Source organism: Podarcis muralis, chromosome 3, assembly GCF_964188315.1.
Source record: "Podarcis muralis chromosome 3, rPodMur119.hap1.1, whole genome shotgun sequence".
Taxonomy (NCBI): domain Eukaryota; kingdom Metazoa; phylum Chordata; class Lepidosauria; order Squamata; family Lacertidae; genus Podarcis; species Podarcis muralis.
In genome coordinates this window covers 112,928,457-112,956,074 of record NC_135657.1, presented here as the reverse complement: position 1 = coordinate 112,956,074, position 27,618 = coordinate 112,928,457, and the positions used below count along the sequence as shown (strand labels likewise).

The window sequence follows — 27,618 nt, the reverse complement described above, 5'->3', positions numbered from 1 at the left end:
AGTAGATAAATAGGTACCACTCCGGCGGGAAGGTAAACGGTGTTTCTGTGCGCTACTCTGGTTCGCCAGAAGCGGCTTAGTCATGCTGGCAACGTGACCCGGAAAAATTGACTGTCTACAAACGCCAGCTCCCTCGGCCTATAAAGCGAGATGAGCTCCGCAACCCCAGAGTCAGCCACGACTGGACCTAATGGTCAGGGGTCCCTTTACCTTTCTTTACCAATATTATATGATTGCCAGACAATGGATGGAACCAATTTTGTGACAAAAAGAGGATTGTGCCAAAAACAGCATAGGGCATGTAATGCAAGTGAGCTTCAGGGAACAAAGCCCATAAACTTCTTCATCTTACACCTGCATATTCTCAGAGTTGTCTTTTGATGTAATATAAAAACTGCCTTGCTGCACAAGATGAGGATCAAAGAATTGTACACTTGGAAGAGACCTTGAGGGTCATCGAGTCCAACCCTCTGCAATGCAGGAATCTCAGCTAAAGCATCTGTGGTGGATGACCATCCAATCTTTGCTTAAAAACCACCAGTTCCAAGGGAATCTATTCCACTACAGGTATTGAACAGCTCTTACCATCTAACCCAGTGTTCTGTTTCCAGTAGTAGCTGGCCAGAAGACTGGATGTTTCCAAAGAGAACATAGCGGTGATTCATTCTTGGTCACATGCCTCCACGTGGAGATTACATTTAGCTATCCTCTATGAATGTGCTATGAATAGCAATATACATGCTATTAACGCATTTCCAGATTGGCATCTTCTAACGTTTTTCCTTGGAGAATGGGAGTTTGGAACCTGACAGTTTGTCTTCTGGTTGATTTATAAAGCTATGTGGAGAAGTTACACAAGTACTAGGCATGCTATTAGTATTGCAATAAAAGACAGGATAAGTACATGGGTCAGAGTTTAATTTTCACTGAAATGAGAATACCAAGCGACTTGAATTAGGCTGCCCTATGGGCCAGGTAAGTTAGCTGATACTATACTGTGCGGCGCCAAATTGAATACAGGGGGTTTCACATGTTTTTAATAACATGATCAGTTATTACTTTGACTCCAGTAAGCGCTTCAGAGCAAGTTGGTTTAATTAAACTCTGAGGAAGCAAGAATCCATATGTTCCTCTGTCCCGAAGCTCAAAAGTGAAAGAATACTTTATACCAAGGTCATAAGCCCAGTCGTCTGATCCTCCTGGAGCTAAATCTATGGAAAGAAGCCAGAAATACTTATTATTCATGTCCTGTTCACAAAGATACTAAAATCTTTACGTTCTTACTGTAGCATTTTAGGTACTTACAGATTGTTTGTGCACCAGGGCCTGCAACATAGCGGTTTCTATGTTTACTTTTAATGGTATTGGCTACGTTGCTTGCCAGAAGTTGCTAAAAAAGGAAGGAAAAACGTTAATTAGCCTAAGAAAAAAACGTTAATTGCACTAATTTATGTAGATTTATGTTTAAGCTACAGACATAGTTAAGACACTTAAACAAGCAGATATACAGTGATGTGGCTAAGCCAAGGATTCTAAAGCATTCACACAGTTGTAACACAAGAAAAAATATCTGACCCTTCTTTAGTGCACAGTTTGAAAATAAAGTAAAATAGGAGAAGCAAACTTAGGAAAATAATGCTCTAGGAAAACTTACATAGAATTCTCAGTTCTATGTTACGTCATAATCATGCTGTTCTATTCCTGAACCATTTATTGGCCATTATATACGCAGTAATATAAAAAGCTACATTCTTTACTCTTTAAAATATGTACTAGTCTTCCAAGAATTGGTGCACTCTGTTCTTGTGAGCATCTATCCACCCATCTTCTCAATCAGTGCCTGCTTATATTGCAAAGGAAATAATGTTTTGGAAAACAAAACCTTAAAGCATAACAAGAAATTTATGTACACTTTCTTTTAGCTAAAAGGAAAAGAAACCTGACTAAATCAAAAGCCAGTACTGTTCAGTGCCGCCAGGTTTGAAGAAAACAAAACAACATTAAATGTATTTGTTGTAAAAAACCCAACACTTCCAGAATCCAGGATGAAGTCTCCTTAATTATACAGAGAAACACTCTTAGGCACGACATATACAAAAGCAATCTATATTTGCTTTATGTCAGTAAAGCCGTGTTAGCTAAGCAAGCAGATTTTAGCGATAGCGCTCTCTGCAAATCCTTGGAAGAACCTTTATATTACCATAAGGGCAGAGGCCAGCTGTAGTTAATTCTGCAAGATGTTTTTATAAGCAAGTTCAAGTTCCGTGCATTTGTAACCTGGTGATCCAATCCGCTTACCTTTCCAGAAAGCTTTTTATTTCCTCCTTTGGATTCTGAAGTGATCCACAACAAAATAAATACTGACCAAAGCATTCAATCCAAATATTTGCTGCTGGGTCCCCTAATTCCTTTTCATCCCATGGGTTGAGAAACTTCATGGTGGAAAGGCAAACCAGCTCTCAGACTTCATTTGCTATAATTCTAGTTTTGCTAATCTGTGCAATTAAATGTTCCTGACCATTTCAATACTGAATATTAGGTATGATATTTTATGCATGTTTCCATAAATTAATTCTACTTGAATGTGGGGAAGTAGTTATTCTAGACAGGGTGGCCAATGGTTGTCTGTCAGATGTTGGACTATAGCTTGCATCACCTAGATCAGGGTTTCCGAAATGTAGGTCTCCTGCTGTTTTTGGACTACAACTCCCATCATCCCTAGTTAGCAGGACCAGTGGTCAGGGATGATGGGAGTTGTAGTCCCAAAACAGCTGGAGGCCCAAGGTTGAGAAACAGTGGCCTAGATTATCCTATCCATACTACATTCATTGCACAGTGTGGCTTAAAGCAGGGGTCAGCAAACTTTCAGCAGGGGGCCGGTCCACTGTCCCTCAGACCTTGTGGGGGGGCGGACTATTTTTGGGGGGGGAGGGGGAATGAACAAATTCCTATGCCCCACAAATAACCCAGAGATGCATTTTAAATAAAAGGACACATTCTACTCATGTAAAAACACGCTGATTCCCGGACTGCCCGCGGGCCAGATTTAGAAGGCAATTGGGCTGGATCCGGCCCCTGGGCCTTAGTTTGCCTACCCCTGGCTTAAAGCTTCAATATTTACACCTATTTACACCCGTAGGAACAATTGGGCGTTCTAGTCTTCCATGAAGTAAGTTTTTTTCCAAAATACTGTTTTCCCTGAATATTTTGTGCTTCACAAACGTTCTGAGTCTTAAGTATCACAAATAACGCACAGCACAGAATGGTCAGAGTCTCTCAGATCCCTTAGTAAGAGTCAACAACCGGAATACAGTGGTACCTCGGGTTAAGTACTTAATTCGTTCCGGAGGTCCATTCTTAACCTGAAACTGTTCTTAACCTGAAGCACCACTTTAGCTAATGGGCCCTCCGGCTGCTGCCGCGCCACCAGAGCACGATTTCTGTTCTCATCCTGAAGCAAAGTACTTAACCCGAGGTACTATTTCTGGGTTAGCAGAGTCTGTAATCTGAAGCGTATGTAACCTGAAGTGTATGTAACGCGAGGTAAGGTAAAGGTACCCCTGCCCGTACGGGCCAGTCTTGACAGACTCTAGGGTTGTGCGCTCATCTCACTCTAGAGGCCAGGAGCCAGCGCTGTCCGCAGACACTGCCGGGTCACGTGGCCAGCGTGACGAAGCTGCTCTAGCGAACGGGCACCAGAGCAGCACACGGAAACGCCGTTTACCTTCCCGCTATAAAGCGGTACCTATTTATCTACTTGCACTTAAGGGTGCTTTCGAACTGCTAGGTGGGCAGGAGCTGGGACCGAACGACGGGAGCTCACCCCGCCACGGGGATTCGAACCGCCGACCATGCGATCGGCAAGTCCTAGGCGCTGAGGTTTTCCCCACAGCGCCACCCGCGTCCCGAGGTACCACTGGACAAAGCAGCTTTATTCAGACACTGTGGCTCAATTCGGATGTAATGACAAACCATGACTTGTCATGAGAATGAGTAACATCACATGCTGCCTCCACATGCAAGGGAAAGGACGCCAGAAGTTCCTGCCAGCTATTTTGCTATTTTGTCTGAAAATAGGAAAATGGTTGGTTTTTAATCTAGGGTCCCCAAACGATGGTTAATTCTGGTTTGTATGCAAACTGTGGTTTGATGAAATGGGAAGCTAGATGGGAAGGAGGAGGGAACACACAAAGAAGCTCTCTACTGCTCCTGCTCATGATGTCAAATCCTTGTATAGCATTACATTTCAACCGAGCCTGTGAGTAGAAACTGCCAGCGTTTAGCAATTTATGAAGGAAATCTCTTTTTTGGGGGGTGGGGAATCCCAAGTTCAAAAGCAAGACCATAAAGGTCTCTAAAAAGGTAAAGCGACCCCTGACTATTAGGTCCAGTCGTGGCCGACTCTGGGGTTACAGTGCTCATCTCGCTTTATTGGCCAAGGGAGCCGGCGTACAGCTTCCGGGTCATGTGGCTAGCATGACTAAGCCGCTTCTGGTGAACCAGAGCAGCGCACGGAAACGCCGTTTACCTTCCCGCCGGAGCAGTAGCTATTTATCTACTTGCACTTTGACGTGCTTTCGAACTGCTAAGTTGGCAGAAGCAGGGACCGAGCAACAGGAGCTCACCCCGTCGCGGGGATTCGAACCGCCGACCTTCTGATTGGCAAGTCCTAGGCTCTGTGGTTTAACCCACAGCGCCACCCGCGTCCCTGACAGGTCTCTAGGGCTACATAAAACATGAATAGTAGGCTACTTACCATCTCATCATGATCTTTAGTTTTATTTCTTGTGTAAGAATATGGAAACAGAACCATCTGGGAGTAAGAGTGCATTGTTATATATGCCTTAATATGATTCTTGTGCTTCCTGAGAAAATTAGCCACAGCTTTTACTTCTGGTTCAGACTCAGGATAAGGTCCACAGTATGTCTCATCGCAGGCATCATCAGATGCACCTATGCCTTTAAAAAAACAAAAGCAGCTGATTTAAAACGATTTCCTTTAAAATGTATGAATCCAATGAGTAACCAAATAAGGGGCATTTTTAAATCTGTATTTATGCTATAAAATCAAAAAACTTAATTAAATATTGAAACATTACTGGATTCATACATTGCTACTGCAGTATTATTCAATTATTTGTTTAGTAATGGCCATAATCTGTGAAAGGTCCAATCCTATATGTGACTTCTTTTTCAGGAAGACTGGAATGCAGAGAATTCAAGCTGCCATTCGTCTATAAAAATCCTCTTGATATTTCTACCTGTATAGTACTGGTGGCTGTTTCATACGTGACATTTTATAGATTCCTGTAGTATAAATAGATGGGAAATCTTGCTTAGCCAATTTCTGGGAATGCAAGTTTTAAGCAGAAAGGCAACTACTAATCCAGGATCTCATAGACATGGGAGAACCCACAGCACCCAATATATTTAATAACAATTTGAACATTGTGAGTAAGGTGAAGATCTGCTGAGCTACTTATCCAAATACAGGCAAATGTGAGACCACAAGAATCTCCTGGATCAGGGCAACAGCAAAACTAGTCCATCGTTCTGTTCTCATAGAAGCCCAGAAGCTGAACGCAACATCTGTCTCCCCTCTGATGGTTTCTTGCAACTGGTATTCAGAAGCACATTGGCTCCAACAGTGGAGATGGAACCTAACCATCACACTTTGTAGCCAGTGACAACCCTATCCACCATGAATTTGAATAATCCTCTTTCAAAGTCATTCAAGCTGATGGCCATCACTGCCTGCAGTGAGAGCAAGTTCCGTAGTTTATGTGCGGCATCAAGAAGTTCTCTCTTTTGACTGTCCCAAATCCTCCAACCAAATCTAGTTTTAATGGTACGAGAGAGGGAGAAAAAAAACTTTTCTTGATCCACTTCCCCCATAATTGGAAAGACATACTTTCCTAATCGACTTGAGGTTTGGCCATCAAGGCCATGAGAACTTCAGTCAACACCCTGGGAGATAAGGATAGGTGGAAAGAGAGCTCCAAACTTGTACAGATATGGGCTGTATAAAGGTAAAGGGACCCCTGACCATTAGGTCCAGTCGTGACCAGCTCTGGGGTTGCGGCGCTCATCTTGCTTTATTGGCCGAGGGAGCCGGCATACAGCTTCTGGGTCAGGTGGCCAGCATGACTAAGCTGCTTCTGGCGAACTAGAGCAGCGCACAGAAACGCCGTTTACCTTCCTGCCAAAGCGGTACCTATTTGTCTACTTGCACTTTGAGGTGCTTTCGAACTGCTAGGTTGGCAAGAGCAGGGACCGAGCAACGGGAGCTCACCCTGTCGTGGGGATCCGAACTGCTGACCTTCTGATCGGCAAGTTCTAGGCTCTGTGGTTTAACCCACAGCGCCACCCGCGTCCCTATGGGCTGTATACATCTGCCAAATACACCGAGGCAAGGAAATCTTTCTCATTCATGACCTCCAGAGTAATCCTTAACATTTCATTCTTGATTTCTTCTTGGTCACAAAGCTATTTAGATACTTCCAGCTCAGAAAGGTTCTCTAGTAGTATGCTTTTTAGGACAATAAAGGAGAAATGTATAGATGCCAGACTGGAACTATGATGGAAACTGGAATACTAATGGCTTGTCTGATTAAACTTGCACATCCACAAAACTTTATTTCACCTGTACAACCTGGTAAGATCTGTGCCCGTTAGAGTACACAACTTCACAACTCTTGAAAGGGTAAGCTTTAGAGAAGTGAAGTTACAGGGAAGCAGGCAGAGGGTCTTCTCGGTAGACCTGCCCGTCCTGTGGAATGCCCTCCCATCAGATGTCAAATAGATAAACAACTACATGACATCTGAAGGGAGGGAAGTTTTTTAATATTTGAAGTTTTATTGTGTTTTTAATATTTTGTTGGGAGCTGCCCAGAGTGGCTGGGGCAACCCAGTCAGATGAACGGCATATCAATAATAGCATTATTATTATAGAGCTAGACCAGGGCTGTAAAACTTCCAAGAGAATTAGCAAGACAAAGGAGATGATGTTGGAGGAAGAGAGGGGAACTAGCCCCTTTGTATATCGGTGTGTGTGTGTGTGTGTGTGTGTGTGTGTGTGTGTGTGGAGAGAGTCTCTTCCTTCAAATTCCTGGGAGTTTACCTTTGTGAAGACCTCACTTGGAAAAACAATATAACTCAGGTGGTTAGGAAGGCCCAACAGAGACTCCACTTCCTCAGGGTCTTGCGAAATAACAATGTTAAACAACAATTGGTGACCTCCTTCTACTGGTCCACAATAGAAAGTGTCCTCTCATATTGTATCACAGTGTGGTACGTTGGCTTGACAGCCATGGACAGAAAGTCTTTACAGAGGGTGGTGAACACAGCACATGATATCATGGGCTGTCCCCTGAGCCCGCTAGATGACATCGCAAGGGATCGTTGCCTTAAGAGAGCGAGGAAAATTCTCAGGGATGATTCACACCCCGGCCAGCACCTCTTTGATCTTCTACCCTCGGGTAGGAGATATAGAAGTATGATCAGTCGTGCCAACAGGCTGAAAAACAGTTTCTATCCGTGGGCTGTTAGGCTGCTGAACGGAAAATAATATAGCGCAACTGACTTTCAGGATTGGTGTGTTGTGAGACAAGCACACAGAGTGCAATGAGATTGAGTGTTTGTGGGTGGGGGAGGGAAGGATACTTGGTTAATTTCATTGTACACAGGTTGTACATTGACAAGGTATTATTATTATTATTATTATTATTATTATTATTATTATTATTACTACCACTATTAAAAAACTGGCAGTGTTGACCTTTTTTTCTTGAGGAGCCAAAGTTGTTGAGCTTTTTTGGGGGAGCGGCCAGGGGCAGCCCTGAGCTAGACCATCAATATAGAATTCACATGTCATGCAGGGATTAAACATAGCAACATTTTCCCAATCTGGTTTTAGACTACAACTCCCCTCAGCCCCAGCTGGGAGATGTAGTCCACCAATATACTGTAGGAAACACCAATATACTGAAGATTCAGTGAAATACGAGACACATCTACTCAGAGGTATGTCACGCTGAGTTCAGCAGGATTTAATCCCAGGTAGGTGGAGAGGATAGTTGGTTTAAGGACAAGATACATATTCAGAAAAGGTGTCTTTTAAAAAATACACCAATTCATCTTACCACACCAGCCTGCATCAAAATTTCTGTTCAAGTCTGTACCAGTGCATCTGTTGTCGCCATGCAGGGAACGGCTTTTTCTCCACATTCGATTCTGTATACAAATGCACCCCATTAAAAAATGGATTCAAAAGCATTTTAAGGCTGATACCATCAGTCTTTAATGTATATTATTAAACCAATCACAGCATCTGGGAAGGGGATCAGGTCTGACTCTGTTTCTCTTGATCCGCTTTAATTTAACTCCCTAGAAGGTAAAATGCCCTCATAAATCCCATTGCAGATGTGAGATGAATAAATGGATTATTATGATGGATAATATCCACCCTGCTTGCTCAAGTCTTGCTTGTGGACGCAGACAGGAGTGACCTTTGGGCACTATAACCAGGGCTACAATCTTGTTTCCAATCTAAGTATGCTTCTTAGAAAGAGCTCTGTGTTGATAACTATTTTTCCAACTAGGAAAGGTCACCAACTAGATAAGCAAAGGGAGATAAGTGGGAAAATAAGCCAACGTCTTAATGACAAGAAAAGGAAACGTCTCGTTAAGAAGAAGAATGCTATTGAATTCTGCAGGGAGACACTGAGGAGATGCTCACTTTGTGTGGTATGTTTCCTCTTTTCCCCTTGGCATGGAAGGAAATCTGGATAGAAAATGTTTGTCCTCGAATGGAGGGTTGAATGCCTTTCCAACTAAAAGATCTCCCGCTGTCTTGTGCACATGCTGTTCTCTACACACAACTACAAGAAGAAGAACCTAAAATTATTCAGTATGGCTGATCTTGGAGAATGCCAAAGATGAAAACAGATGGGAATCCTTCAAGATGAGACAGACATTATTATTTTATAACCAGGAGGAGGTTGCCAACCAACTGCACCTTTCCAGTCCAAAATACTTTGGACTTCAGAACACGTCAGTCAATATTCCTATAGAAATTATATGCAGAAGATTAAATCAGTGGGTTGTAGCCAATGTTAGTCATACTCTGAATAGATTCATTGAGATTAACAAACATGACTAATTTAGGTCCATTAAGTTCAATGGGTCTGCTCTGTTGGATACAACTCAACGCTTAAGCAAAAGGAACAAGAAAAAGGGTGGGTGGGTAACATCACTCATGCTCAATATTTCAGATGGCTATGAATGGTTCCCATCTTAAAAAGCAGAGACATCACCTTGCCAACAAAAGTCCGTATAGTTAAAGCTATGGTTTTCCCAGTAGTGATGTATGGAACTGAGAGCTGGACCATAAAGAAGGCTGATCGCTGAAGAATTGATGCTTTTGAATTCTGGTGCTGGAGGAGACTCTTGAGAGTCCCTATCCATTCTGAAGGAAATCAGCCCTGAGTGCTCCCTGGAAGGACAGATCCTGAAGCTAATGCTCCAATACTTTGGCCACCTCATGAGAAGAGAAGACTCCCTGGAAAAGACCCTGATGTTGGGAAAGATGGAGGGCACAAGGAGAAGGGGATGACAGAGGACGAGATGGTTGGACAGTGTTCTCGAAGCTACCAGCATGAGTTTGACCAAACTGCGGGAGGCAGTGGAAGACAGGAGTGCCTGGCGTGCTCTGGTCCAGGGGGTCACGAAGAGTCGGACACGACTAAACAACAACATGAATGGTTCCGTGAAGTCAGAACACCCTCAACCTGTCACCATCAGGTTTAAAGTTCTATAGTTTAGAAAAAAGAAAGAAAAGCCAATCTAATCCTAATCATGTATACATGGTATTGTATGAAACCAGGGTACATTTTATATTATTGATTTTTTAAAGAAAAGGTTAGTTTTCCCAACAATGCGGAAGAAAGCATTCTTAAGAGCGTGCATTTCATTTTGCGTTAAGATTGTGAACTTATCCCGCCCCCCACTGGATGTTTTCAGGTGGAAGGACTAGGAAGAGCTAGCCATTTCATGGTCTTCTTGAGCTTTGTGATGCTCCAAACCAAATCCCACAATTCTTCTATAAAATGTGTACTTACAGTAGTCCATGTGTACTCATAACCGTCCACATTCATTACTGGCATGACATAGAAATCAACGTGCCGCAGAAGTCTTGCCATGGCCTGATCTCGCTGTAGAAACTGAGTGGCCTACAGAGAACGAAAGAACGAGATTTGATGGGAAGTGTCAAACAATGACAAAACCTTCAGCCTCTCAAGCTCTCTAAGTCAGGGGGCAGAAAACTTTTTCAGCAGGGGGCCAGTCCACTGTCCCTCAGACCTTGTGGGGGGCTGGAATATATATATATATATATATATATATATATATTTGGGGGGGAGGAAGAGGAACGAATTCCTATGCCCCACAAATAACCCAGAGATGCCTCTTAAATAAAAGCACACATTCTACTCATGTAAAAACACCAGGCAGGCCCCACAAATAACCCAGAGATGCATTTTAAATAAAAGGACACATTCTACTCATGTAAAAACACGCTGATTCCCGGACCGCCCGCGGGTTGGATTGAGAAGGTGATTGGGCCGGATCTGGCCCCCGGGCCTTAGTTTGCCTACCCACGCTCCAAGTGATTGTGCATGTTTTAGCCAGCCCTGTTCAAAAATGAGCTGCTTATTCCTCTCCCATCATGTCCTTCACACTCCAAGCGTGGGCATTAGAATCTTACATCATTTGGCAATCGACAGGGCCATAGTGTCTGTCAGGGCTTGAGCCAGCTTTAGAAACAAACAAACAAACAAACAAACATATATCATCATCCCCTCAGGTCTGGGGCTTTGAGCAATGCTGGATGGCTGTGAGCCACCAATGAAATTTCTCTCTGATATAAGAATTAGAGACCCCAGGTGTATATTTTTTATTATTTTAATAAGGTTTCCTTATTTCACTTTAATTGTATTTAAACTTTTAGAATGTATTAGGCTTGATTTTTGTGTGTTCTGCATTTGCCAATACGCTGCACTCCATCTCTCCTTATCTACCCCTGAATGTGGTACAAATGCACCCGAGTGCAAATCAACTATCTGAGACCCAGGAAGAGGATTTTATTATTCTCCTCCCTTTCACTGAAGGCTAGGTTGCCAGGGTAACGCCAGACATCCGAGACCTAAAATGGTCAAATGGCCTGGACAAGGTGACTATGGGGCCAAAGATACCAGCACAGCAGCAGCGGGAGGCCCCATTAGCTGAAGTGGTGCTTCAGGTTAAGAACAGTTTCAGGTTAAGAACAGACCTCCGGAACGAATTAAGTACTTAACCCGAGGTACCACTGTAAGTGGAATTTCATTTGCCAGCATCCTTCATATTCTACCCTTGTCCCTGCCCTGCCCTCCCCTCCATTTATTTTATACTGTAAGCTCTTTGGAAGTAGGGCCAGGGAAGTTCTGAGGCAGGGGCGGGGGGTGGGGTGGACCGCCCCGGGTCCCATTCCAAAGGGGGGAGGGACAAAATACCGACCCCCGATCGGGCGGCACCTCTCGGGGCACGTGCCGCTTGCCATGCACCCCCTGGGGGCGGCGCGCCACGCTCCCAGAACCCGTGCCACGCCTCCTGGGACGAGCGCCGCTCCGGGTAGCTCCTCCTCTGGGCAGGGCCCCTTTGTATTTTATCTATGACGTTCTGTATGGGACCATAAACACGAATGGGTGTTCCATGTACGTCTAAATAAAGTCTGTTTTGGGGAAATATGCCATGTACTTACGTGTCCTATGAACCAGAGACAAAAGGCAGGAGCAACCCATTCCCTGGCATGGATGCCACAATCGATCCAAATGGCATTCTTTGCAGTTCTGTCTCTGTTAGAAAGCTAGTAAGAGAATAGAAACAGAAAGTTCGGTTGTATAGGGTTTTCTAGATGGTAGCAAGTTTCCTGGTCATATCCTTTTCCCGAATAATTTTCTAAATATAAAAATGAAATAAAATAAATTGTCCAGTAGCACCTTAGAGACCAACTAAGTTTGTTCTGGGTATAAGATTTCGTGTACATGCACACTTCTTCAGATATTTCAGAGTTTATACCCAGAAGAAATGCAGTTGGTCTCTAAGGTGCTACTGGACAATTTATTTTATTTTTTATATATATTTCGACTGCGTCAGACCAACACGGCTACCTACCTGAATCTAGAATTTTCTAAAGAAATCCCTGTGAAATGTCATCCATAAAAACCACACCACCCGCTGGTTATCATTTCACAACAACTAGCATAGTTTGGAATCTCCATGCTATAAAAATAAAGTAAAACGATGCATAACAACAGTGTGAAAAATCTGCATCGTCCACCAATTTTACATACAAAATATTTGCGTGTGAGACGCTTGTAGCGCAATTCTATAAATCCCCACTATTGAGTTCAATGAGACTTATTTCACAGTAAGCGTTCTGTTATATTTGCAGCCTAAATCATTGTTCAGTTATAATTAAAGCACATTTGCCACCCCGTATCATAAGCATATTAAATCCCTCTATTTGAACTAATTGAACGTTATTTCAAACGACTGGGATAGCTCCATCGGTAGAGCATGAGACTCCTAATCTCAAGGTTGCGGGTTCGAGTCCCACGTTGGGCAAAAGATTCCTGTGTGATGGGGGGTTGGACTAGATGACCCTTGTGATCCCTCTACAGTTCTAGGATTCAAAGCACATTTGTCAAGGTGAACAGTGCTCTATATCCTCCCCGCCCCAAGTCTCTGTTTATAAAATGTTACTATAATACAATCCTCTCAACCTTTTCTCAAAGTGCTTTCCTATACTGTACAGACTTTTCCTACCTCAGTGGAGAAAGTAGCTCTGACTGAATATTTGATATTACTACTCAGTGGTACCTCGGGTTACAGACGCTTCAGGTTACAGACTCCGCTAACCCAGAAATAGTACCTTGGGTTAAGAACTTTGCTTCAGGATGAGAACAGAAATCGTGCGGCAGCAGCAGGAGGCCCCATTAGTTAAAGTGGTACCTCAGGTTAAGAACGGACCTCCAGAACAAATTAAGTTCTTAACCCGAGGTACCACTGTACTACAAAATGATACTCACCCTTCACCGTCAGGTCCCAGGGCAAATTCCATCAATTTAAAATTCAGCATTGAAGACAGACAGGACAAATTACACTCACCGGAATACGGCGAATCCTGAAAACACATTTCTCAGGTGCTACCCTGGTCCCTGAATCTTGTTCTTGTTACCTCCTCCTTCCTCCACCCAACTCTATTTACAAAAGCCAGTCAGACTGGGAATTCAACCTTACTACACTGATGATGGGACGCGGGTGGCGCTGTGGGTTAAACCACAGAGCCTAGGACTTGCCAATCAGAAGGTCGGTGGTTCAAATCCCCATGACGGGGTGAGATCCCGTTGTTCGGTCCCTGCTCCTGCCAACCTAGCAGTTCAAAAGCATGAAGTGCAAGTAGATAAATAGGTACCAGTCCGGCAGGAAGGTAAACGGCTTTTCCGTGCGCTGCTCTGGTTCGCCAAGCGGCTTAGTCATTCTGACCACATGACCTGGAAGCTGTACGTCGGCTCCCTCGGCCAATAAAGCAAGATGAGCACCGCAACCCCAGAGTTGGCCACGACTGGACCTAATGGACCCTTTACCCTTTACATTTACACTGATGAAGGGACAGGATGGGAGCATAAGGCTAGCGTAGGTCAGGACACATGGCACAAACAGCTCTGTCTAGTCTCTGCCCTTCAGTATCTGCCGCCCAAGGCAGCTGCCTCACTCAGCCTCATGATAGATAAATTCCACAAGCCTGACTCCAGAGATTCTTCTATCTCTCTCAGGGTTCAAAAGGGAATCCACGCAAGCCGTCCGGTACGGGTGGGGAGCTCTTGATAAACTGTACCTTCAAAATATAGAGTGGTCGTTTCTCATAGGAATCCCCAATGTGTATTTTTTGGAGGATATCCGGATGCCGTGCAGCTATTTCTGTCATCCAGGAGTATATCTAAAATGGAATAAGTAGAATTATTTTAAAAATCTACATCGATGCCTATTTTAAATATGAAAGTAAAGCACACCCCATTTGCTTCCTCATACCTAGAACTGGCCATTTAATTTAACACTCCAGGAGTTTACACTGATGGGAAGAATGGATTGCATCCAAGACAGTGTTCCCTTCACACAAGAAATATGGTACCTTTTAATAAAATACTTTCCAGATAACCCTGGAGAATGGCAACCATGAAAATCACAGACTGGACTTTGGCAAACTTAAATAGACTGGTCCATCCTAGAAGTGTGTGGTTGGGAAGAGAGGATAAATTGGAATTCCCTGTTTAGGGAAGCTTTTAATGTCTAAAGGACTATTGTATTTTAATATTTTGTTGGAAGCCGCCCAGAGTGGCTGGGAAAACGCAGCCAGATGGGTGGGGTATAAATAATTTTTTTATTATTATTATTAAGTTGTGGGTGAACATATCAGACGACACAGCGATTCTTCAAACAGCTCTTGTTTATTCACAGGCCAGAACAGAACTGAACTGAGGGGTTCAGTCAGCCTGCTTATATAGAGCTCCAGTACAACGTAACTGTAACAACTTTCTGTAACTATCCAATCACTGAACGTCACTTTTGATCCCTTATTTGCATATATGGACCTGAACTATCTACAGTATCCCCCTGCTGGCCCAGGGTGAGAACTTCAGTACATAACAATTATTATTATTATTATTATTATTATTATTACTACTTTTTCTGAAATGTTTGTTATATGTATATTAGAAATCAACAGAACTATATTTATCATAAAGAAAAGAAACAACGAGAATGCCTTACTTCTTTTAGAGAGTGATATTGTTCATAATACGATAAAGAGCTCCGCGGGGAGACAGTGTCGTTGACAGTTTGTGTCTCAACCATTTTTTGAACGTCTTCCAGCAAAACTCTGAACAAGGAAAAGAGAGCGTACCGTTCAACAAAATGGTTAGATTCTCGTTTGTTTCATGCATGAATAGCAGGAAGTAAGAGTCTCATACTTGTACGGAACGGTCGATTGGTTAAGCGCCGCTTTCACATCGTCGACATCAGACACATTGACGTAGAAATGCACCTCTTTGCTCTTCATAATGTTCTTGGGGGAATCTGGCTGCCACAGCACAATCTATTCACGTTTACAAAAACATTTAAACAAAATTGAAATGAACGTTGGATTAATTAAAAGGAATCACAATGGCAAATGGTAACAGGTAGAAAAACGCTTGTGTTTCTGAAACTGTTTCCCCAGGCTGTCTAAGAACAATATAGTGGTACCTTGGTTCTCAAACTTGATCCGTTCCAGAAGTCTGTTCTAAAACCAAAGCGTTCCAAAACCGAGGCATGCTTTCCCATAGAAAGTAATGCAAAATGGATTAATCTGTTCCAGACTTTTAAAAACAACCCCTTAAACAGCAATTTAACATGAATTTTACTATCTAGCGAGACCATTGTTCCATAAAATGAAAGCAATAAACAATGTACTGCAGTCACACAATCAATCAATCAGTAGCTGAACTAGGTTCTTACACAGTCACAAAAATAAAACAAAAGAGCTGCAAAAACAAAAACACAAAACAAATAGCAAAAACAGACAGACCTCAGCATTACATTCAAAACAGAAGTGTGGCACTCAAACCGGAAGCGTAACACTCAAAACGGTGCATGATCGGCTTCTGAAAAAGGTTTGCAAACTGGAACACTTACTTCCGGGTTTGCAGTGTTTGGGTTCCAAGCTGTCTGAGTACCAAGGCGTTTGAGAATCAAGGTACAGTGGTACTTCCGGTTAAGTACTTAATTCGTTCCGGAGGTCCGTTCTTAACCTGAAACTGTTCTTAACCTGAAGCACCACTTTAGCTAATGGGGCCTCCCACTCCCGTGCCACTGCTGCTGCGCGATTTCTGTTCTGATCTTGAAGCAAAGTTCTTAACCTGAGGCAATATTTCTGGGTTAGCGGAGTCTGTAACCTGAAGCCTATGTAACCCAAGGTACCACTGTACCGCTGTACAGTGGTACCTCTGGATACGAACTGGATCCGTTCCGGAGCCCCGTTCGTATCCTGAAGTAAACGTAAGACACAACTGCATGTCCGTGCATGCACGGGTCGCGTTTCGCTGCTTCTGCGCATGCGCGTGATGCCATTTTTTAGCGCGTGCACATGCGCGAGCGGCGAAACCCGGAAGTAACATGCTCCATTACTTCCAGGTCACCGCAGAGCGCAACCCGAAAATATTCATCCCGAAGCTACTTCAACCCAAGGTATGACTGTACTCTAATGAGGAGTCCTACTGGGTTGGCGGCCTATCAAGTCCAGCATCCTGTTTTCACAAGGGCCAACCGGATGCCTGTGTGAAGCCTGAAAGTAGGTTCTCCTGAGCACAAAAGCACTCTCCCCACTTGCGATTCAGAGCAACTGAAATTCAGAGTCATACTGCAAAGGCCACGCTGTCCAGAGCTGAGCCGAGCCGAAGGAAATGTTTGCAGCAAAGGTCAGCTGCACATTTTGCAGATTGGCTGATGCCTGCTGTTGACATCATAAATTTCAGCACCTCCCAGTAGCCCTGGGTGCGATTTGTTTAACTCTCCCCCACCCTCCCTCAAAAACAGCTGGTTGAGCTTAAGATATATATAATGGCAACAAATACTGTTTAATTGAATGAGGTAAAAAAGGTCAGATAAAAGACCCCTGGATGGTTAAGTCCAGTCAAAGGCAACTCTGGGGTTGTGGCGTTCATCTCGCTTTCAGGCCGAGGGAGCCGGCGTTTGTCCACAGACAGTTTTCCGGGTTATGTGGCCAGCATGACTAAACCGATTCTGGCGCAACGGAACACCGTGATGGAAGCCAGAGCACACAGAAACACTGTTTACCTTCCCTACCATATTTTTCTATGTAAAAGGTTTCCCTTAAAAAAGTTAGGCAAAAATTGGGTGTCGTCTTATACACAAATAGTGAATGTAGAGGGGGGGGACGTGCAATTAATGGCAGCAGCAAGCAGGAGATTGGCAGCTGTGATTGGGCGGGTGATTGGCGGCTGCAGCAAGGCCTGCTGGCAACTGGCTGTGGCTTCGGCAATTGGGCAGGCGATTGGCGGCTGCGGCAAGTGGGCAGGTGGGCTGGTGGTGGTGGCAAGCGGGCAGACAATTGATGGCTGCGGCGAGGTGTGCGATCGGCAGTGGCTGTGGCAAGCGATTGGCAGTGGTGGGCAGGTGGGTGAGTGATTGGCAGAAGTGACTTCCCCCATCCCCCCAAAAGCTAAATAACTTAATTTCGGGTTTTAAAAAATATGGGTCATCTTATACACGGAAAAATACGGTATTTATCTACTCGCACTTCGTGCTTTCAAACTGCTAGGTTGGCAGGAGCTGGGACAGAGCAACGGGAGCTCATCCCGTTGTGGGGATTCGAACCACCGACCTTCTGATTGCCACATCAATAGTAAATAGATGGACAGCCCTGAAGCATGTAGGAAAGACCGATGATGACTGTGTCAGCACGTGCATACCATGAAAATAAATACCTCTATCATGACCATTACATGGAATGGAGAATGCAAGCTCTCTGTGAAGGGAAAGCAATATTGTGCAACTCCTGGTTTAAGGTGTCATTTGTATGCAGGCCCAGTGACAAAAAAGAATTGCGTTCTTTGAAATAAAAATTGAAACAGGATGAATCACACACTCCCTGACCACTTTGATCTGTGGAAGTCTCTTTTGCAAGAGCAGAACAGGAATGTTGGATAACACCACCCATTAATTGCAATGGCTTCTCCCCTGAAGCAGTTACCTTAAAAGTAGTGGTCAAATTCTGGAGGAACGCAACATGTCTGTCCGAATGCGGAAGAGCCCACAAAACCTGATCACTGGAAGGGAGAGAGGGGGAAAGGGGATTATTGGTAGTAGAGAAGCACTGAAGACATGCAAAGGAACCACCAGACCCCTAATATGAGTAGAACTAAAAAAAAAAGTGTGCCAGGGATGCTTTTATGAGTTCTTAAACCTCCCAGCGCGTTTTCAAGAAGCCTCACAATCCACAGACACTGGTGATGGCTGTCAGGCAGGTGGGCCCAAGCATCGTCACTAGCCAGGTAGGGGCAAGAAGGGCACAATAAAAGCTGGGTTCTTAAAACATGCCTGTTTGATATGCTATCTTTTTAGCGACTATGGGGTTGCGGCGCTCATCTCGCTTTCAGGCTGAGGGAGCCGGCGTTTGTCCACAGACAGCTTTCTGGGTCATGTGGCCAGCAGGACTAACCGCTTCTGGCACAATGGAACACCATGACGGAAACCAGAGTGCACGGAAATGCCATTTACCTTCCCACCGCAGTGGTACCACTTGCACTGGTGTTTTAACACCCTAAACCAGGCATAGGCAAACTCGGCCCTCCAGATGTTTTGGGACTACAATTCCCATCATCCCTAGCTAACAGAACTAGTGGTCAGGGATGATGGGAGTTGTAGCCCCAAAACATCTGGAGGGCTGAGTTTGCCTAAACACATAAGATCTTTAAAATTGTGTGTGTGTGTGTGTGTGTGTGTGTGATATTGTTATTGCTTGTTACGTATTTTTGTGGTTTTATATTGTAAACTGCCCTGTGATCTTGGGATGAACGACAGTATAGAAACTTAATAAATAACAATAATAATTAGTACAGACCCTCCAAGTGTCCCTATTTTTCAGCGACAGTCCTGGATTTACAGAAGCTGTTCTGGTTTCTGATTTGATCCCAGAACATCCTACTTTTCCTTAAAGGTAATGGTAAATGGACCCCTGACCATTAGGTCCAGTCGTGGCCAACTCTGGGGTTGCGGCGCTCATCTCGCTTTATTGGCCGAGGGAGCCGGCGTACAGCTTCCGGGTCATGTGGTCAGCATGACTAAGAGGCTTCTGGCGAACCAGAGCAGCGCACGGAAACACCATTTACCTTCCCGCCGGAGCAGTACCTATTTATCTACTTGCACTCTGATGTGCTTTCGAACTGCTAGGTTGGCAGGAGCTGGGACCGAGCAACAGGAGCTCACCCCGTTGCGGGGATTCGAACCGCCGACCTTCTGATCGGCAAATCCTAGGCTCTGTGGTTTAACCCACAGCACCACCCGTGTCTCTTTTCCTTAGGATGTCCCTATTTTCATAGCAGAAATATTGGAGAGTATGGAGTTATGCGATCCCTGAGCCTAGGAGATAAGTAACTAAACTACCTTCAGAAGACATCTGAAGCCAGCCCTGTATAGTTTTATTATGTTTTTAAATAAGCTGGAAACCTGAGTGGCTGGGACAACCCACTCCGATGGGGCAGGGTATAAATAATACAATTATTGTTATTATTATTATGAAATAGGTCGTCCCTATTATCATTGGAGAAATGTTGGAGGGTATGTTAGCATGGCTGTTTTAATTGTGATTGAAGGGGGCCATTAGAAACCAAAAATGTTAGACCTTTTCTTTGTCCCTTTATCTTGGAGCATCAGAAATCGCTTCAAAGAGTCAATCAGACAGCAGTAAAATTAATTATTTTTGCCATGACAAAAAAAGGTACAGACAAGGTAAAGTTCATTGCCTGCCCGCCCTCTCTGAGCTTGCCAGCCCTTTTATACATTTGCAGAATAATACCACCTGATTTCTGGGAAATTGTAATTTTAGCAACTTCCTATGTCCTTATATGGGCTTGACCTTATATGGGCTTGCTTGCCCCCTTCTTCCTGCACCAGCCTCTCCACGCCATGAACCTCGACACGTGTTCAAATGTAAAACATGTGATTTATACTGATAGCAATAAAATGGGGCTTTGTCTCCTGCATCACCCTCCTTGTCTTCAGTCTTTCCCCCGTCTGGGGCCAGAATAACACATATTCAACCTTGCTCTTATCTTTCACCACCTAAACCTAGACATTCCAAAGAGAGACCCATTTGCAATGTAACATTTAAGCAAGAAAAGGCCTTGTTCTTCTGGCTGGCGAAAAACCTTTGGAAAAACTTCGCCTTAAACAGGTTTTTTTTTGGGGGGGGGTCATATAGAGAACAATATTCTAATGGCCCCCTTCAGGATATCAACCCAAGCTAAAAGGCCTGCCTGCTTCTACACAACCAAGGTGCTTGATCGCCATTGACTTCGATAGGATTTAACAAACTTGCGCACTGCTCTTGAGGTGATGGGAAAGTTCTGCTTGTGGCCTTCGCATGTGGGAATGAGCTATTCACAGGTCAAGCTGCCCGTTTGATGCTGCAGTCCTGAAGTGAGTCGCTTCCACCTGTGAGCTAGACCATTCTAAAACTGCTTGGAGGAGGTTTAATTTTAATTTTAAAACTCTTGTACTCTCTGTCCCTCATTTAGTACACAGTGAGTAACTCTGCCAACCTTGCTCTTGGGCAATCATTGCAAAACACAGCCCTTCACAGCAAGAGCAGGCCCAAAGCCCAAAACTAAAAATGCTTATTAGAAACCAGGGTGGATAAAAAACAATGATTATAAATAAATAAATAAATAAATAAGATTATTATTATTATTATTTAAATTGGATATTTTAAAATAAAATGCTTTTGGAGCAAAAATCTTTCTAAAGATAGTTTTCTATTTAGGTTACATTTTAGTCCGTCAGGAAATAAGGATTTGTTTTAAGTTTTTCATGTGTGCTAAAGTCAGTTTGTTTGTTTTATTGTTCAACTACATCAGTTAACGAACATGGATACACATGATATAATGTTATTGTCTTAGTTAAATAAATTGTTTAAATTGTTATTAAGGAAATGATTGTTTTCCTCCTTCCAATAAAGTACAGCAGAAAAGTTGTCCAAATATAAACAGTTAACTTACTAAACCTCACAATAATTCCATAATTATTGGTCTATGTATTTCTAATAGTATAACCAAATCAGTAATTTTTTATATAACTGTAAAAACTACTCTGAAAATGTATTATTCCAAAAATGAAACCTTCAGCTGGTTATAAATATTAAGATTCTACCAGCAAGAAGGAGTCTTTGTAAGTAAGTAAGTAAGTAAGTAAGTAAATAAATAAATAAAGTCTTACTGACTAGCGATTTAAATTGTGATTTAAATCAAATCCACCCTGCTAGAAACCCAGACCAATTGGACTAAGGACCTGTCCTTACGTTGGGTAAATGCGGATTGTGCCTCTTTCGATTTCACACCATGTCCATGCGGAGATTCGCTCCGCTTTGAAAATCCGAATAAGAAAGCTACATCAACTACATACAGTATAAGGTAGGTAAAGGTAAGGTAAAGGACCCCTGGACGGTTAAGTCCAGTCAAAGGCAACAATGGGGTTGCAGCGTTCATCTCGCTTTCAGGCCAAGGGAGCTGGCGTTTGTCCAGACAGCTTTCCGAGTCACGTGGCCAGCATGACTAAACTGCTTCTGGCACAATGGGACACTGTGATGGAAACCAGAGTGTATGGACATGCCGTTTACCTTCCCACTGCAGTGGTACCTATTTATCTACTTGCATTGGTGTGCTTTCGAACTGCTAGGTTGGCAGGAGCTGGGACAGAGCAACAGGAGCTCACTCCGTCGCGGGGATTCGAACCGCTGACCTTCCGATCGGCAAGCCCAAGAGGCTCAGTGGTTTAGACCACAGATTTAGGGAGGCAAAAGTGTGGAACAGCAGAACAGTGGTACCTCGGGTTAAGAACTTAATTCATACCGGAAGTCCGTTCTTAACCTGAAGCTGTTCTTAACCTGAGACACCACCTTAGCTAATGGGGCCTCCCGCTGCTGCCGCCCGATTTCTGTTCTCATCCTGAAGCAAAGTTCTTAACCTGAGGTACTATTTCTGGGTTAGCAGAGTCTGTAACCTGAAGCGTATGTAACCCGAGGTACCACTGTTGGAGGAAGAGGCCCCATGGAGAAGAGGAAATTAAAGGAGGCAGAAGGGGTTCACAACCACATTAAGCCAAAGTATGGACCGAGCCAGATTAAACTGTGTCCCACTAGCAGAAGCCTGAACAAGGGCTCCTGTTGGCTCAATAGGGCCTCCCCCTCCTTCTTACCCCCCATTGCCCCCACATACTCAGGGGGTGAGGTGGGAGACCCCCCCAGAACAGATCATGGGGGGGAGGGGAGGGGAACTGCTTGCTCAGACTGAGGGACTGCAATAGCGCTACACTGGAGTCCTCCCAGATTGACTTACCTGGAAGTAACTCACATCGAAGTGGGATTGACTTCCAAGTAAACATGCCTAGCGTTGCACTGTAAACCTATGAGACTGTGATTTTAGTGTCTGTGCATTATATTATCGTTCTCATGCCCTATGATCTTGGGGAAGAGGCATACTTGTCTTGTGGGAGAATTTTGTCTGCCTTTATGGGGAGAATATACTGTATCCTATGCCCTTTTAAGAAGGGACGCAGGTGGCGCTGTGGGTTAAAGCCTCAGTGCCTAGGACTTGCTGATCGAAAGGTCGGCGGTTCGAATCCCTGCGGCGGGGTGCACTCCCGCTGCTCGGTCCCAGCGCCTGCCAACCTACCAGTTCAAAAGCACCCCCGGGTGCAAGTAGATAAATAGGGACCGCTTACCAGCGGGAAGGTAAACAGCGTTTCCGTGTGCTGCGCTGGCTCGCCAGATGCAGCTTTGTCACGCTGGCCACGTGACCCGGAAGTGTCTGCGGACAGCGCTGGCTCCCGGCCTCTAGAGTGAGATGAGCGCACAACCCTAGAGTCTGGCAAGACTGGCCCATACGGGCAGGGGTACCTTTACCTTTATGCCCTTTTAAAATGTGTACTTTTTGGGGGGAGGTTAATGGGTTGTTGTTTTTATTTTGATTATGTATTTTGATTTTATTCTGTGAACCACCCTAAGACCCCCGGGTATTGGGCAATATACCGTGTGTGTGTGTGTGTGTGTGTGTGTGTGTGTATATATATATATATATATATATATATATATATATATATATATATATTCAATAACAACAACAACAACAACAACAACAACAACAACAACAACAATAATGTTCAGTTTTCCTCAAAGTCTAGTGAAATGTAATGTTTGAGTTTATCAAAGTCCATGAAGTTTCCTGAAGTCCATGGAGTGTCAAAACATTATCCTAAACTTGTACATTGGAAAGATTTGTATGGTTTAATCTTTCCTGGCATTTTTTTATGTTTCTCTCTTTTATGTTTTGGCTCTCAAATCAATTTATCTGTCTTTGCTTCTGAAAAGCATAACACTTAGACAAAATGAACTCTAACACAAATGACTCATTGTTCTCACAGAAATGGGTTCTGTTTACACATGGGAGTCATTGTTTTAAGATTCTGGTAAAATGAAAATAATGTTTCCTTATTTTAGGACACAATCCCATGCCCACTTACTTGGAAGTAAGTTCCATTGATCTCAATGGGACTTGCTTTGAGTATAGGTCTTGGGTTTAGCTATTAGTCTCATTGTGCAGCATTACAGTATACAAGTCCATTTGTAATTTGACCGTACCAAATACTTCATGTAATGAGTAACAGCTAAGAATTTATGTTTCCAAAAGAGAAGTTTTGCTACATTCTACACTGGTCTATATATCTCGGTTAAAAAGTAAAAAGCACATTTGGATATCTGTCTCATGTTAGGTTCAACCATTGGACAATATGCTTCTATTCTATGTGGAGTTTTCCCATCTCTCTCATTAGAAAACAAATACTTACCTTTGAAGAGCAGCAACATTCTTCTTTTGGCCAAAGGTGGATATTATACAAATTAAAAGGAAAAACTTCAGAGCCGCCATTTGCAAAGAAACTGAGCGAGACAGTGGAGGTTCAGGACACGCATTGTTGATTTTCTAAAGTCTCTGTTGAAAGAATGGTTAAAATTTAATGTTATCGCTCTTAGTAATCTTCACTGCTCCCATCCCCTGTGTGACTGAGTCAGAGTGGATTCCTTTACAATGACAATTTTCAAAATGTAAAGTGATCCTCTGTCTAAGCAGTTGCCAAGGGGATTCCCAATTCTCATTTAACTCCCCAACCAGTTGAGGTGCTATGCTCTGTTGATTTGGCCTGGAATCAAACATTTATTTTAAATGTTTACGCTCAATCTTTCAGGCCTCCATGGTGGATGACAATAAGTAAAAATTAATATATAGGAATATATAGGGTTATATCCAATCGCAGTTTACTCAAGACATGTTGGAGGGTATGATTACTTAAAATATACCCAGTTAGCCCTAAGGATCTAAGTTAGCCCTGTCCATTCATTTCAATGGGTCTACTCTGAGCATGACTAATGTTGGATACAACACACACACACCCTCCAACATTTCCCCAGTGAAAATAGGGGTGTCCTATTTAATAATGACAATAATTTTACTATTTATACCCTGACCATCTGACTGAGTTGCTCCAGCCACTCTGAGTGGGTCCCAACATATGTAAAAACATAACAACACATTCAACATTAAAAAAAACCTCCCCTATAACAGGGTTGCTTTCAGATGTCTCCGAAAGGTTTTATAGTTACTTATCTCCGTGGCTCAGGGGTTGCATAACTCCATACCCTCTTAGCAGGGGTTTTTTGTGATGGAAAAACAACTAACAACGATATCGCCTTGTAAAGCATTTTACGTTTCCGAGCACAATTCAAAGTGTTGGTGCTAACCTTTAAAGCCCTAAACGGCCTCGGTCCTGTATACCTGAAGGAGCGTCTCCACCCCCATCGTTCTGCCCGGACATTGAGGTCCAGCGCCGAGAGCCTTCTGGCGGTTCCCTCACTGCGAGAAGCCAAGTTACAGGGAACCAGGCAGAGGGCCTTCTCGGTAGTGGCGCCCGCCCTGTGGAACGCCCTCCCACTGGATGTCAAAGAAAACAACAACTACCAGACTTTTAGAAGACATCTGAAGGCAGCCCTGTTTAGGGAAGCTTTTAATGTTTGATGTATTAGAGTATTTTAATATATTTTTTTGGAAGCCGCCCAGAGTGGCTGGGGAAGCCCAGCCAGATGGGCGGGGTATAAATAATAAATTATTATTATTATTATTATTATTATTATTATTATTATTATTATTATTATTATTTACAAAATGTACAGCACATCATACTACAGACCAGGACTCACAGATTCGCCCGGCTTTAAGAAGGAGGCAGCAGGGCTCAAGCATCCTATCAGAGGCCTGGCACCTCCTTCCCAAATTTGGGGAGAGAGCTGCAATGCCCACATCCCGTCATCTGCCCCCCACAATTGCCCTCACATGGTGGCACCTCTGGCCCTAACTGTTTCCCTACGAAAAATTTTACCGCACGCCACTGCACATTTAAAGCAGTTTGCCCCACAAAGAAATTCTGGGAACTGTGGTCTACCCCTCTCAGAGGTATGATTCTCTCACCCCACCCCGGTAACAAACTCCAACAGCTAGCACTCAACTCCTCTAACTCATAAGCTTGTTTTGGCAACAGAACTTCCCCTGCCTTTTCTTCCGCAGTGCCTCTGTGTGGCAGCAAAAGTTAGCATAACGGAAAAGGACAGCAGAGTCCTGATCTTCACTCTGTGTGGATAAGAGGATGGCAAGAGGCAAACAGCAGCAGCACCAACCAAGACATAGCTCAGTTGTCATGCCCAGAGGGTTTCACCCATAATGTTTTCATGGGGTGCTTCTAGACAACCTGTTTGGTAAAGGACCCCTGGACACTTAGGTCCAGTCAAAGGCGACTATGGGGTTGCGGTGCTCATCTCGCTTTCATGCTGAGGGAGCCGGCATTTGTCCACAGACAGCTTTCCGGGTCATGTGGCCAGCATGACTAAGCCGCTTCTGGTGCAACAGATGGAACCATAGCGCACGAAAACGCTGTTTACTTTCCCGCTGAAGCGGTACCTGTTTATCTACTTGCACTGGTGTGCTTTCAAACTGCTAGGTTGGCAGGAGCTGGGACAGAGCAACGAGAGCTCACTCCGTCGAGCGGATTCGAACTGCCAACCTTCCAATTGGCAAGCCCAAGAGGCTCAGTGGTTTAGACCACAGCGCCACCCGCGTCCCAGTAGACAACCTGTTCATTTCACATTCATGGTGATTTGTTTGGAGAGAGACTAGATGATTATGAATTAAATTTATATGCCAGCCTTCATCCAAAGAGAGGGTTATGGGTGCCAGGGGAGGGGTAGTACCTCTGATGGGAGACAGACACATCATGCTCCTTCTGGGGCAGTTTGTCCACCATATCAATGGGGCCAAGAAGGGGGTCTTCTCATCTGGGTAGCCCAGGACCTCCCTACACGCTGCCCAGGCTTGCACCTCAGAGAGGTCATTTCAGTGCTGCAAAAACAATGTGGGAAGCAGCCAGCATATGTGGCGCCGGGGTGCAAAAAACTGCCCAGCACCCCCAATTTGGGGGGGCAGGCCAAAGTTGTTGAGCTATTTTAGGGGGGCAGCTCAGAGTTGTTAAGCTTTTTGGGGGGGCACTATCCCATGCCGTTGCAGGTAGAGGGAGGAGAGCATTCCCCACAGAGGCTTGGGAGGGAAGCTGTGCCCTCCTGCCCGCCAATCCCAGGCGCGCAGGAGGTCAGAGCCAGCTGGCTGCCTCTGCGCTGGCAGCAGAAAAGCCTGTGGTGCTCCGATGAGCTCTGCTCTGCTACGGCTGTCGCCTGGCCTGGCTCTTCAATCCCCAGACTCCAAATCTCGGCCCCGGACTCTCAGCCTGGCGCCCCTGAGAGTCTGGTGCCCGGGTGCCCCGCACCCCTAGTGCCTATGGGTAAACCGGCCCTGGAGGCAGCAATGACAAGTTACCTCTCTGCAGCCACAGCAGGTGCTGCGATTCTCCAGCAGTTTGACTGCAACCTCTGGAGGTGTACTCCATTGTCTCTCGAGACAGACAGACACCAACAACAACATCATCCACAGATCACAGGGCAGTTTCACAACATCTGACTACAAAATGAGAGCACAGAATGCAGAAGAAAAACAAGAAGGAAATCAAAAGGAAACCAATAACCCATCACTCTCACAAACACATTTAAAAGGACATGTGAGTGGGCTATTTAATGAGCACTCGTTCTGATATGTTTGTGGGAAGGTGAATTGACATCACATCAAAGCAAGCATTATCCCACACTTCCCGGTGCATTTTCCTGGGTTTGCAGTGGAAGAGTTCCTGATCAACTATAACTGCACTACCTGAATTTGCTGGTATATGAACGAATTGCACCTGAAAATAGCAACAGCCTGGAAGCCACCATAACATGCTTGACAAGACCTTAGAGCACAAATTACTAAGATCTGCAGCAGGCTCGTCCTCCATATTGAACTGGATTCAAGGTTTTTTGTTTAATGACTTTAGGCAAACTGGTACCTGACTTATACAAGTTGTATCAGCAATTCCATTATGAGACCTTTCGGGAAGGTAGTCTGAGGGCCTTATGATGATGTGTTTAAAGTAGAATCTTGGGTTTTAAAAATAAATAAACCAGCAGAATGTATTCATTTTAATTTTTCCTGCATGTGTGTTTGCTGCCTTTGTGTATGCATTTCTGAAAGAAGGAAAGAAGGAAAGAAAGAAAGAATTTTTTTTTTTGATAGCACAGAATACTTTAAATATGCTACTGCATTACTAAAAATCATAAAAAAT

The 27,618-nt window shown here is 44.1% G+C and overlaps 1 protein-coding gene across 1 annotated transcript; it reads right to left on the bottom strand.

Annotated features, from left to right (window-relative positions):
* Positions 1-901: 901 nt before the first annotated feature.
* On the bottom strand, positions 902-23,867 carry CPB2 (carboxypeptidase B2). The gene is made up of 11 exons (XM_028722137.2): positions 23,713-23,867; positions 17,846-17,921; positions 15,066-15,190; positions 14,866-14,974; positions 13,934-14,035; positions 11,795-11,899; positions 10,119-10,229; positions 8,142-8,232; positions 4,757-4,959; positions 1,306-1,390; positions 902-1,211 (listed from the first exon to the last, which is right to left on the bottom strand). Exons 1-11 carry the CDS (start codon positions 23,790-23,792, stop codon positions 1,027-1,029), a joined length of 1,272 nt encoding a protein of 423 aa, XP_028577970.2. The 5' UTR covers positions 23,793-23,867; the 3' UTR covers positions 902-1,026.
* Between the last annotated feature and the right edge of the window lie 3,751 nt (positions 23,868-27,618).

Excerpts from the sequence above, each read along its gene's own strand:
- CPB2 (XM_028722137.2), bottom strand. The coding sequence starts at position 23,792 with ATGGCGGCTCTGAAGTTTTTCCTTTTAATTTGTATAATATCCACCTTT. Across the intron at positions 14,975-15,065 it reads CAATCGACCGTTCCGTACAA|AGTTTTGCTGGAAGACGTTC; the intron begins GTATGAGACTCT and ends TTCCTTGTTCAG. Across the intron at positions 11,900-13,933 it reads GACCACTCTATATTTTGAAG|CTTTCTAACAGAGACAGAAC; the intron begins GTACAGTTTATC and ends TTCTCTTACTAG.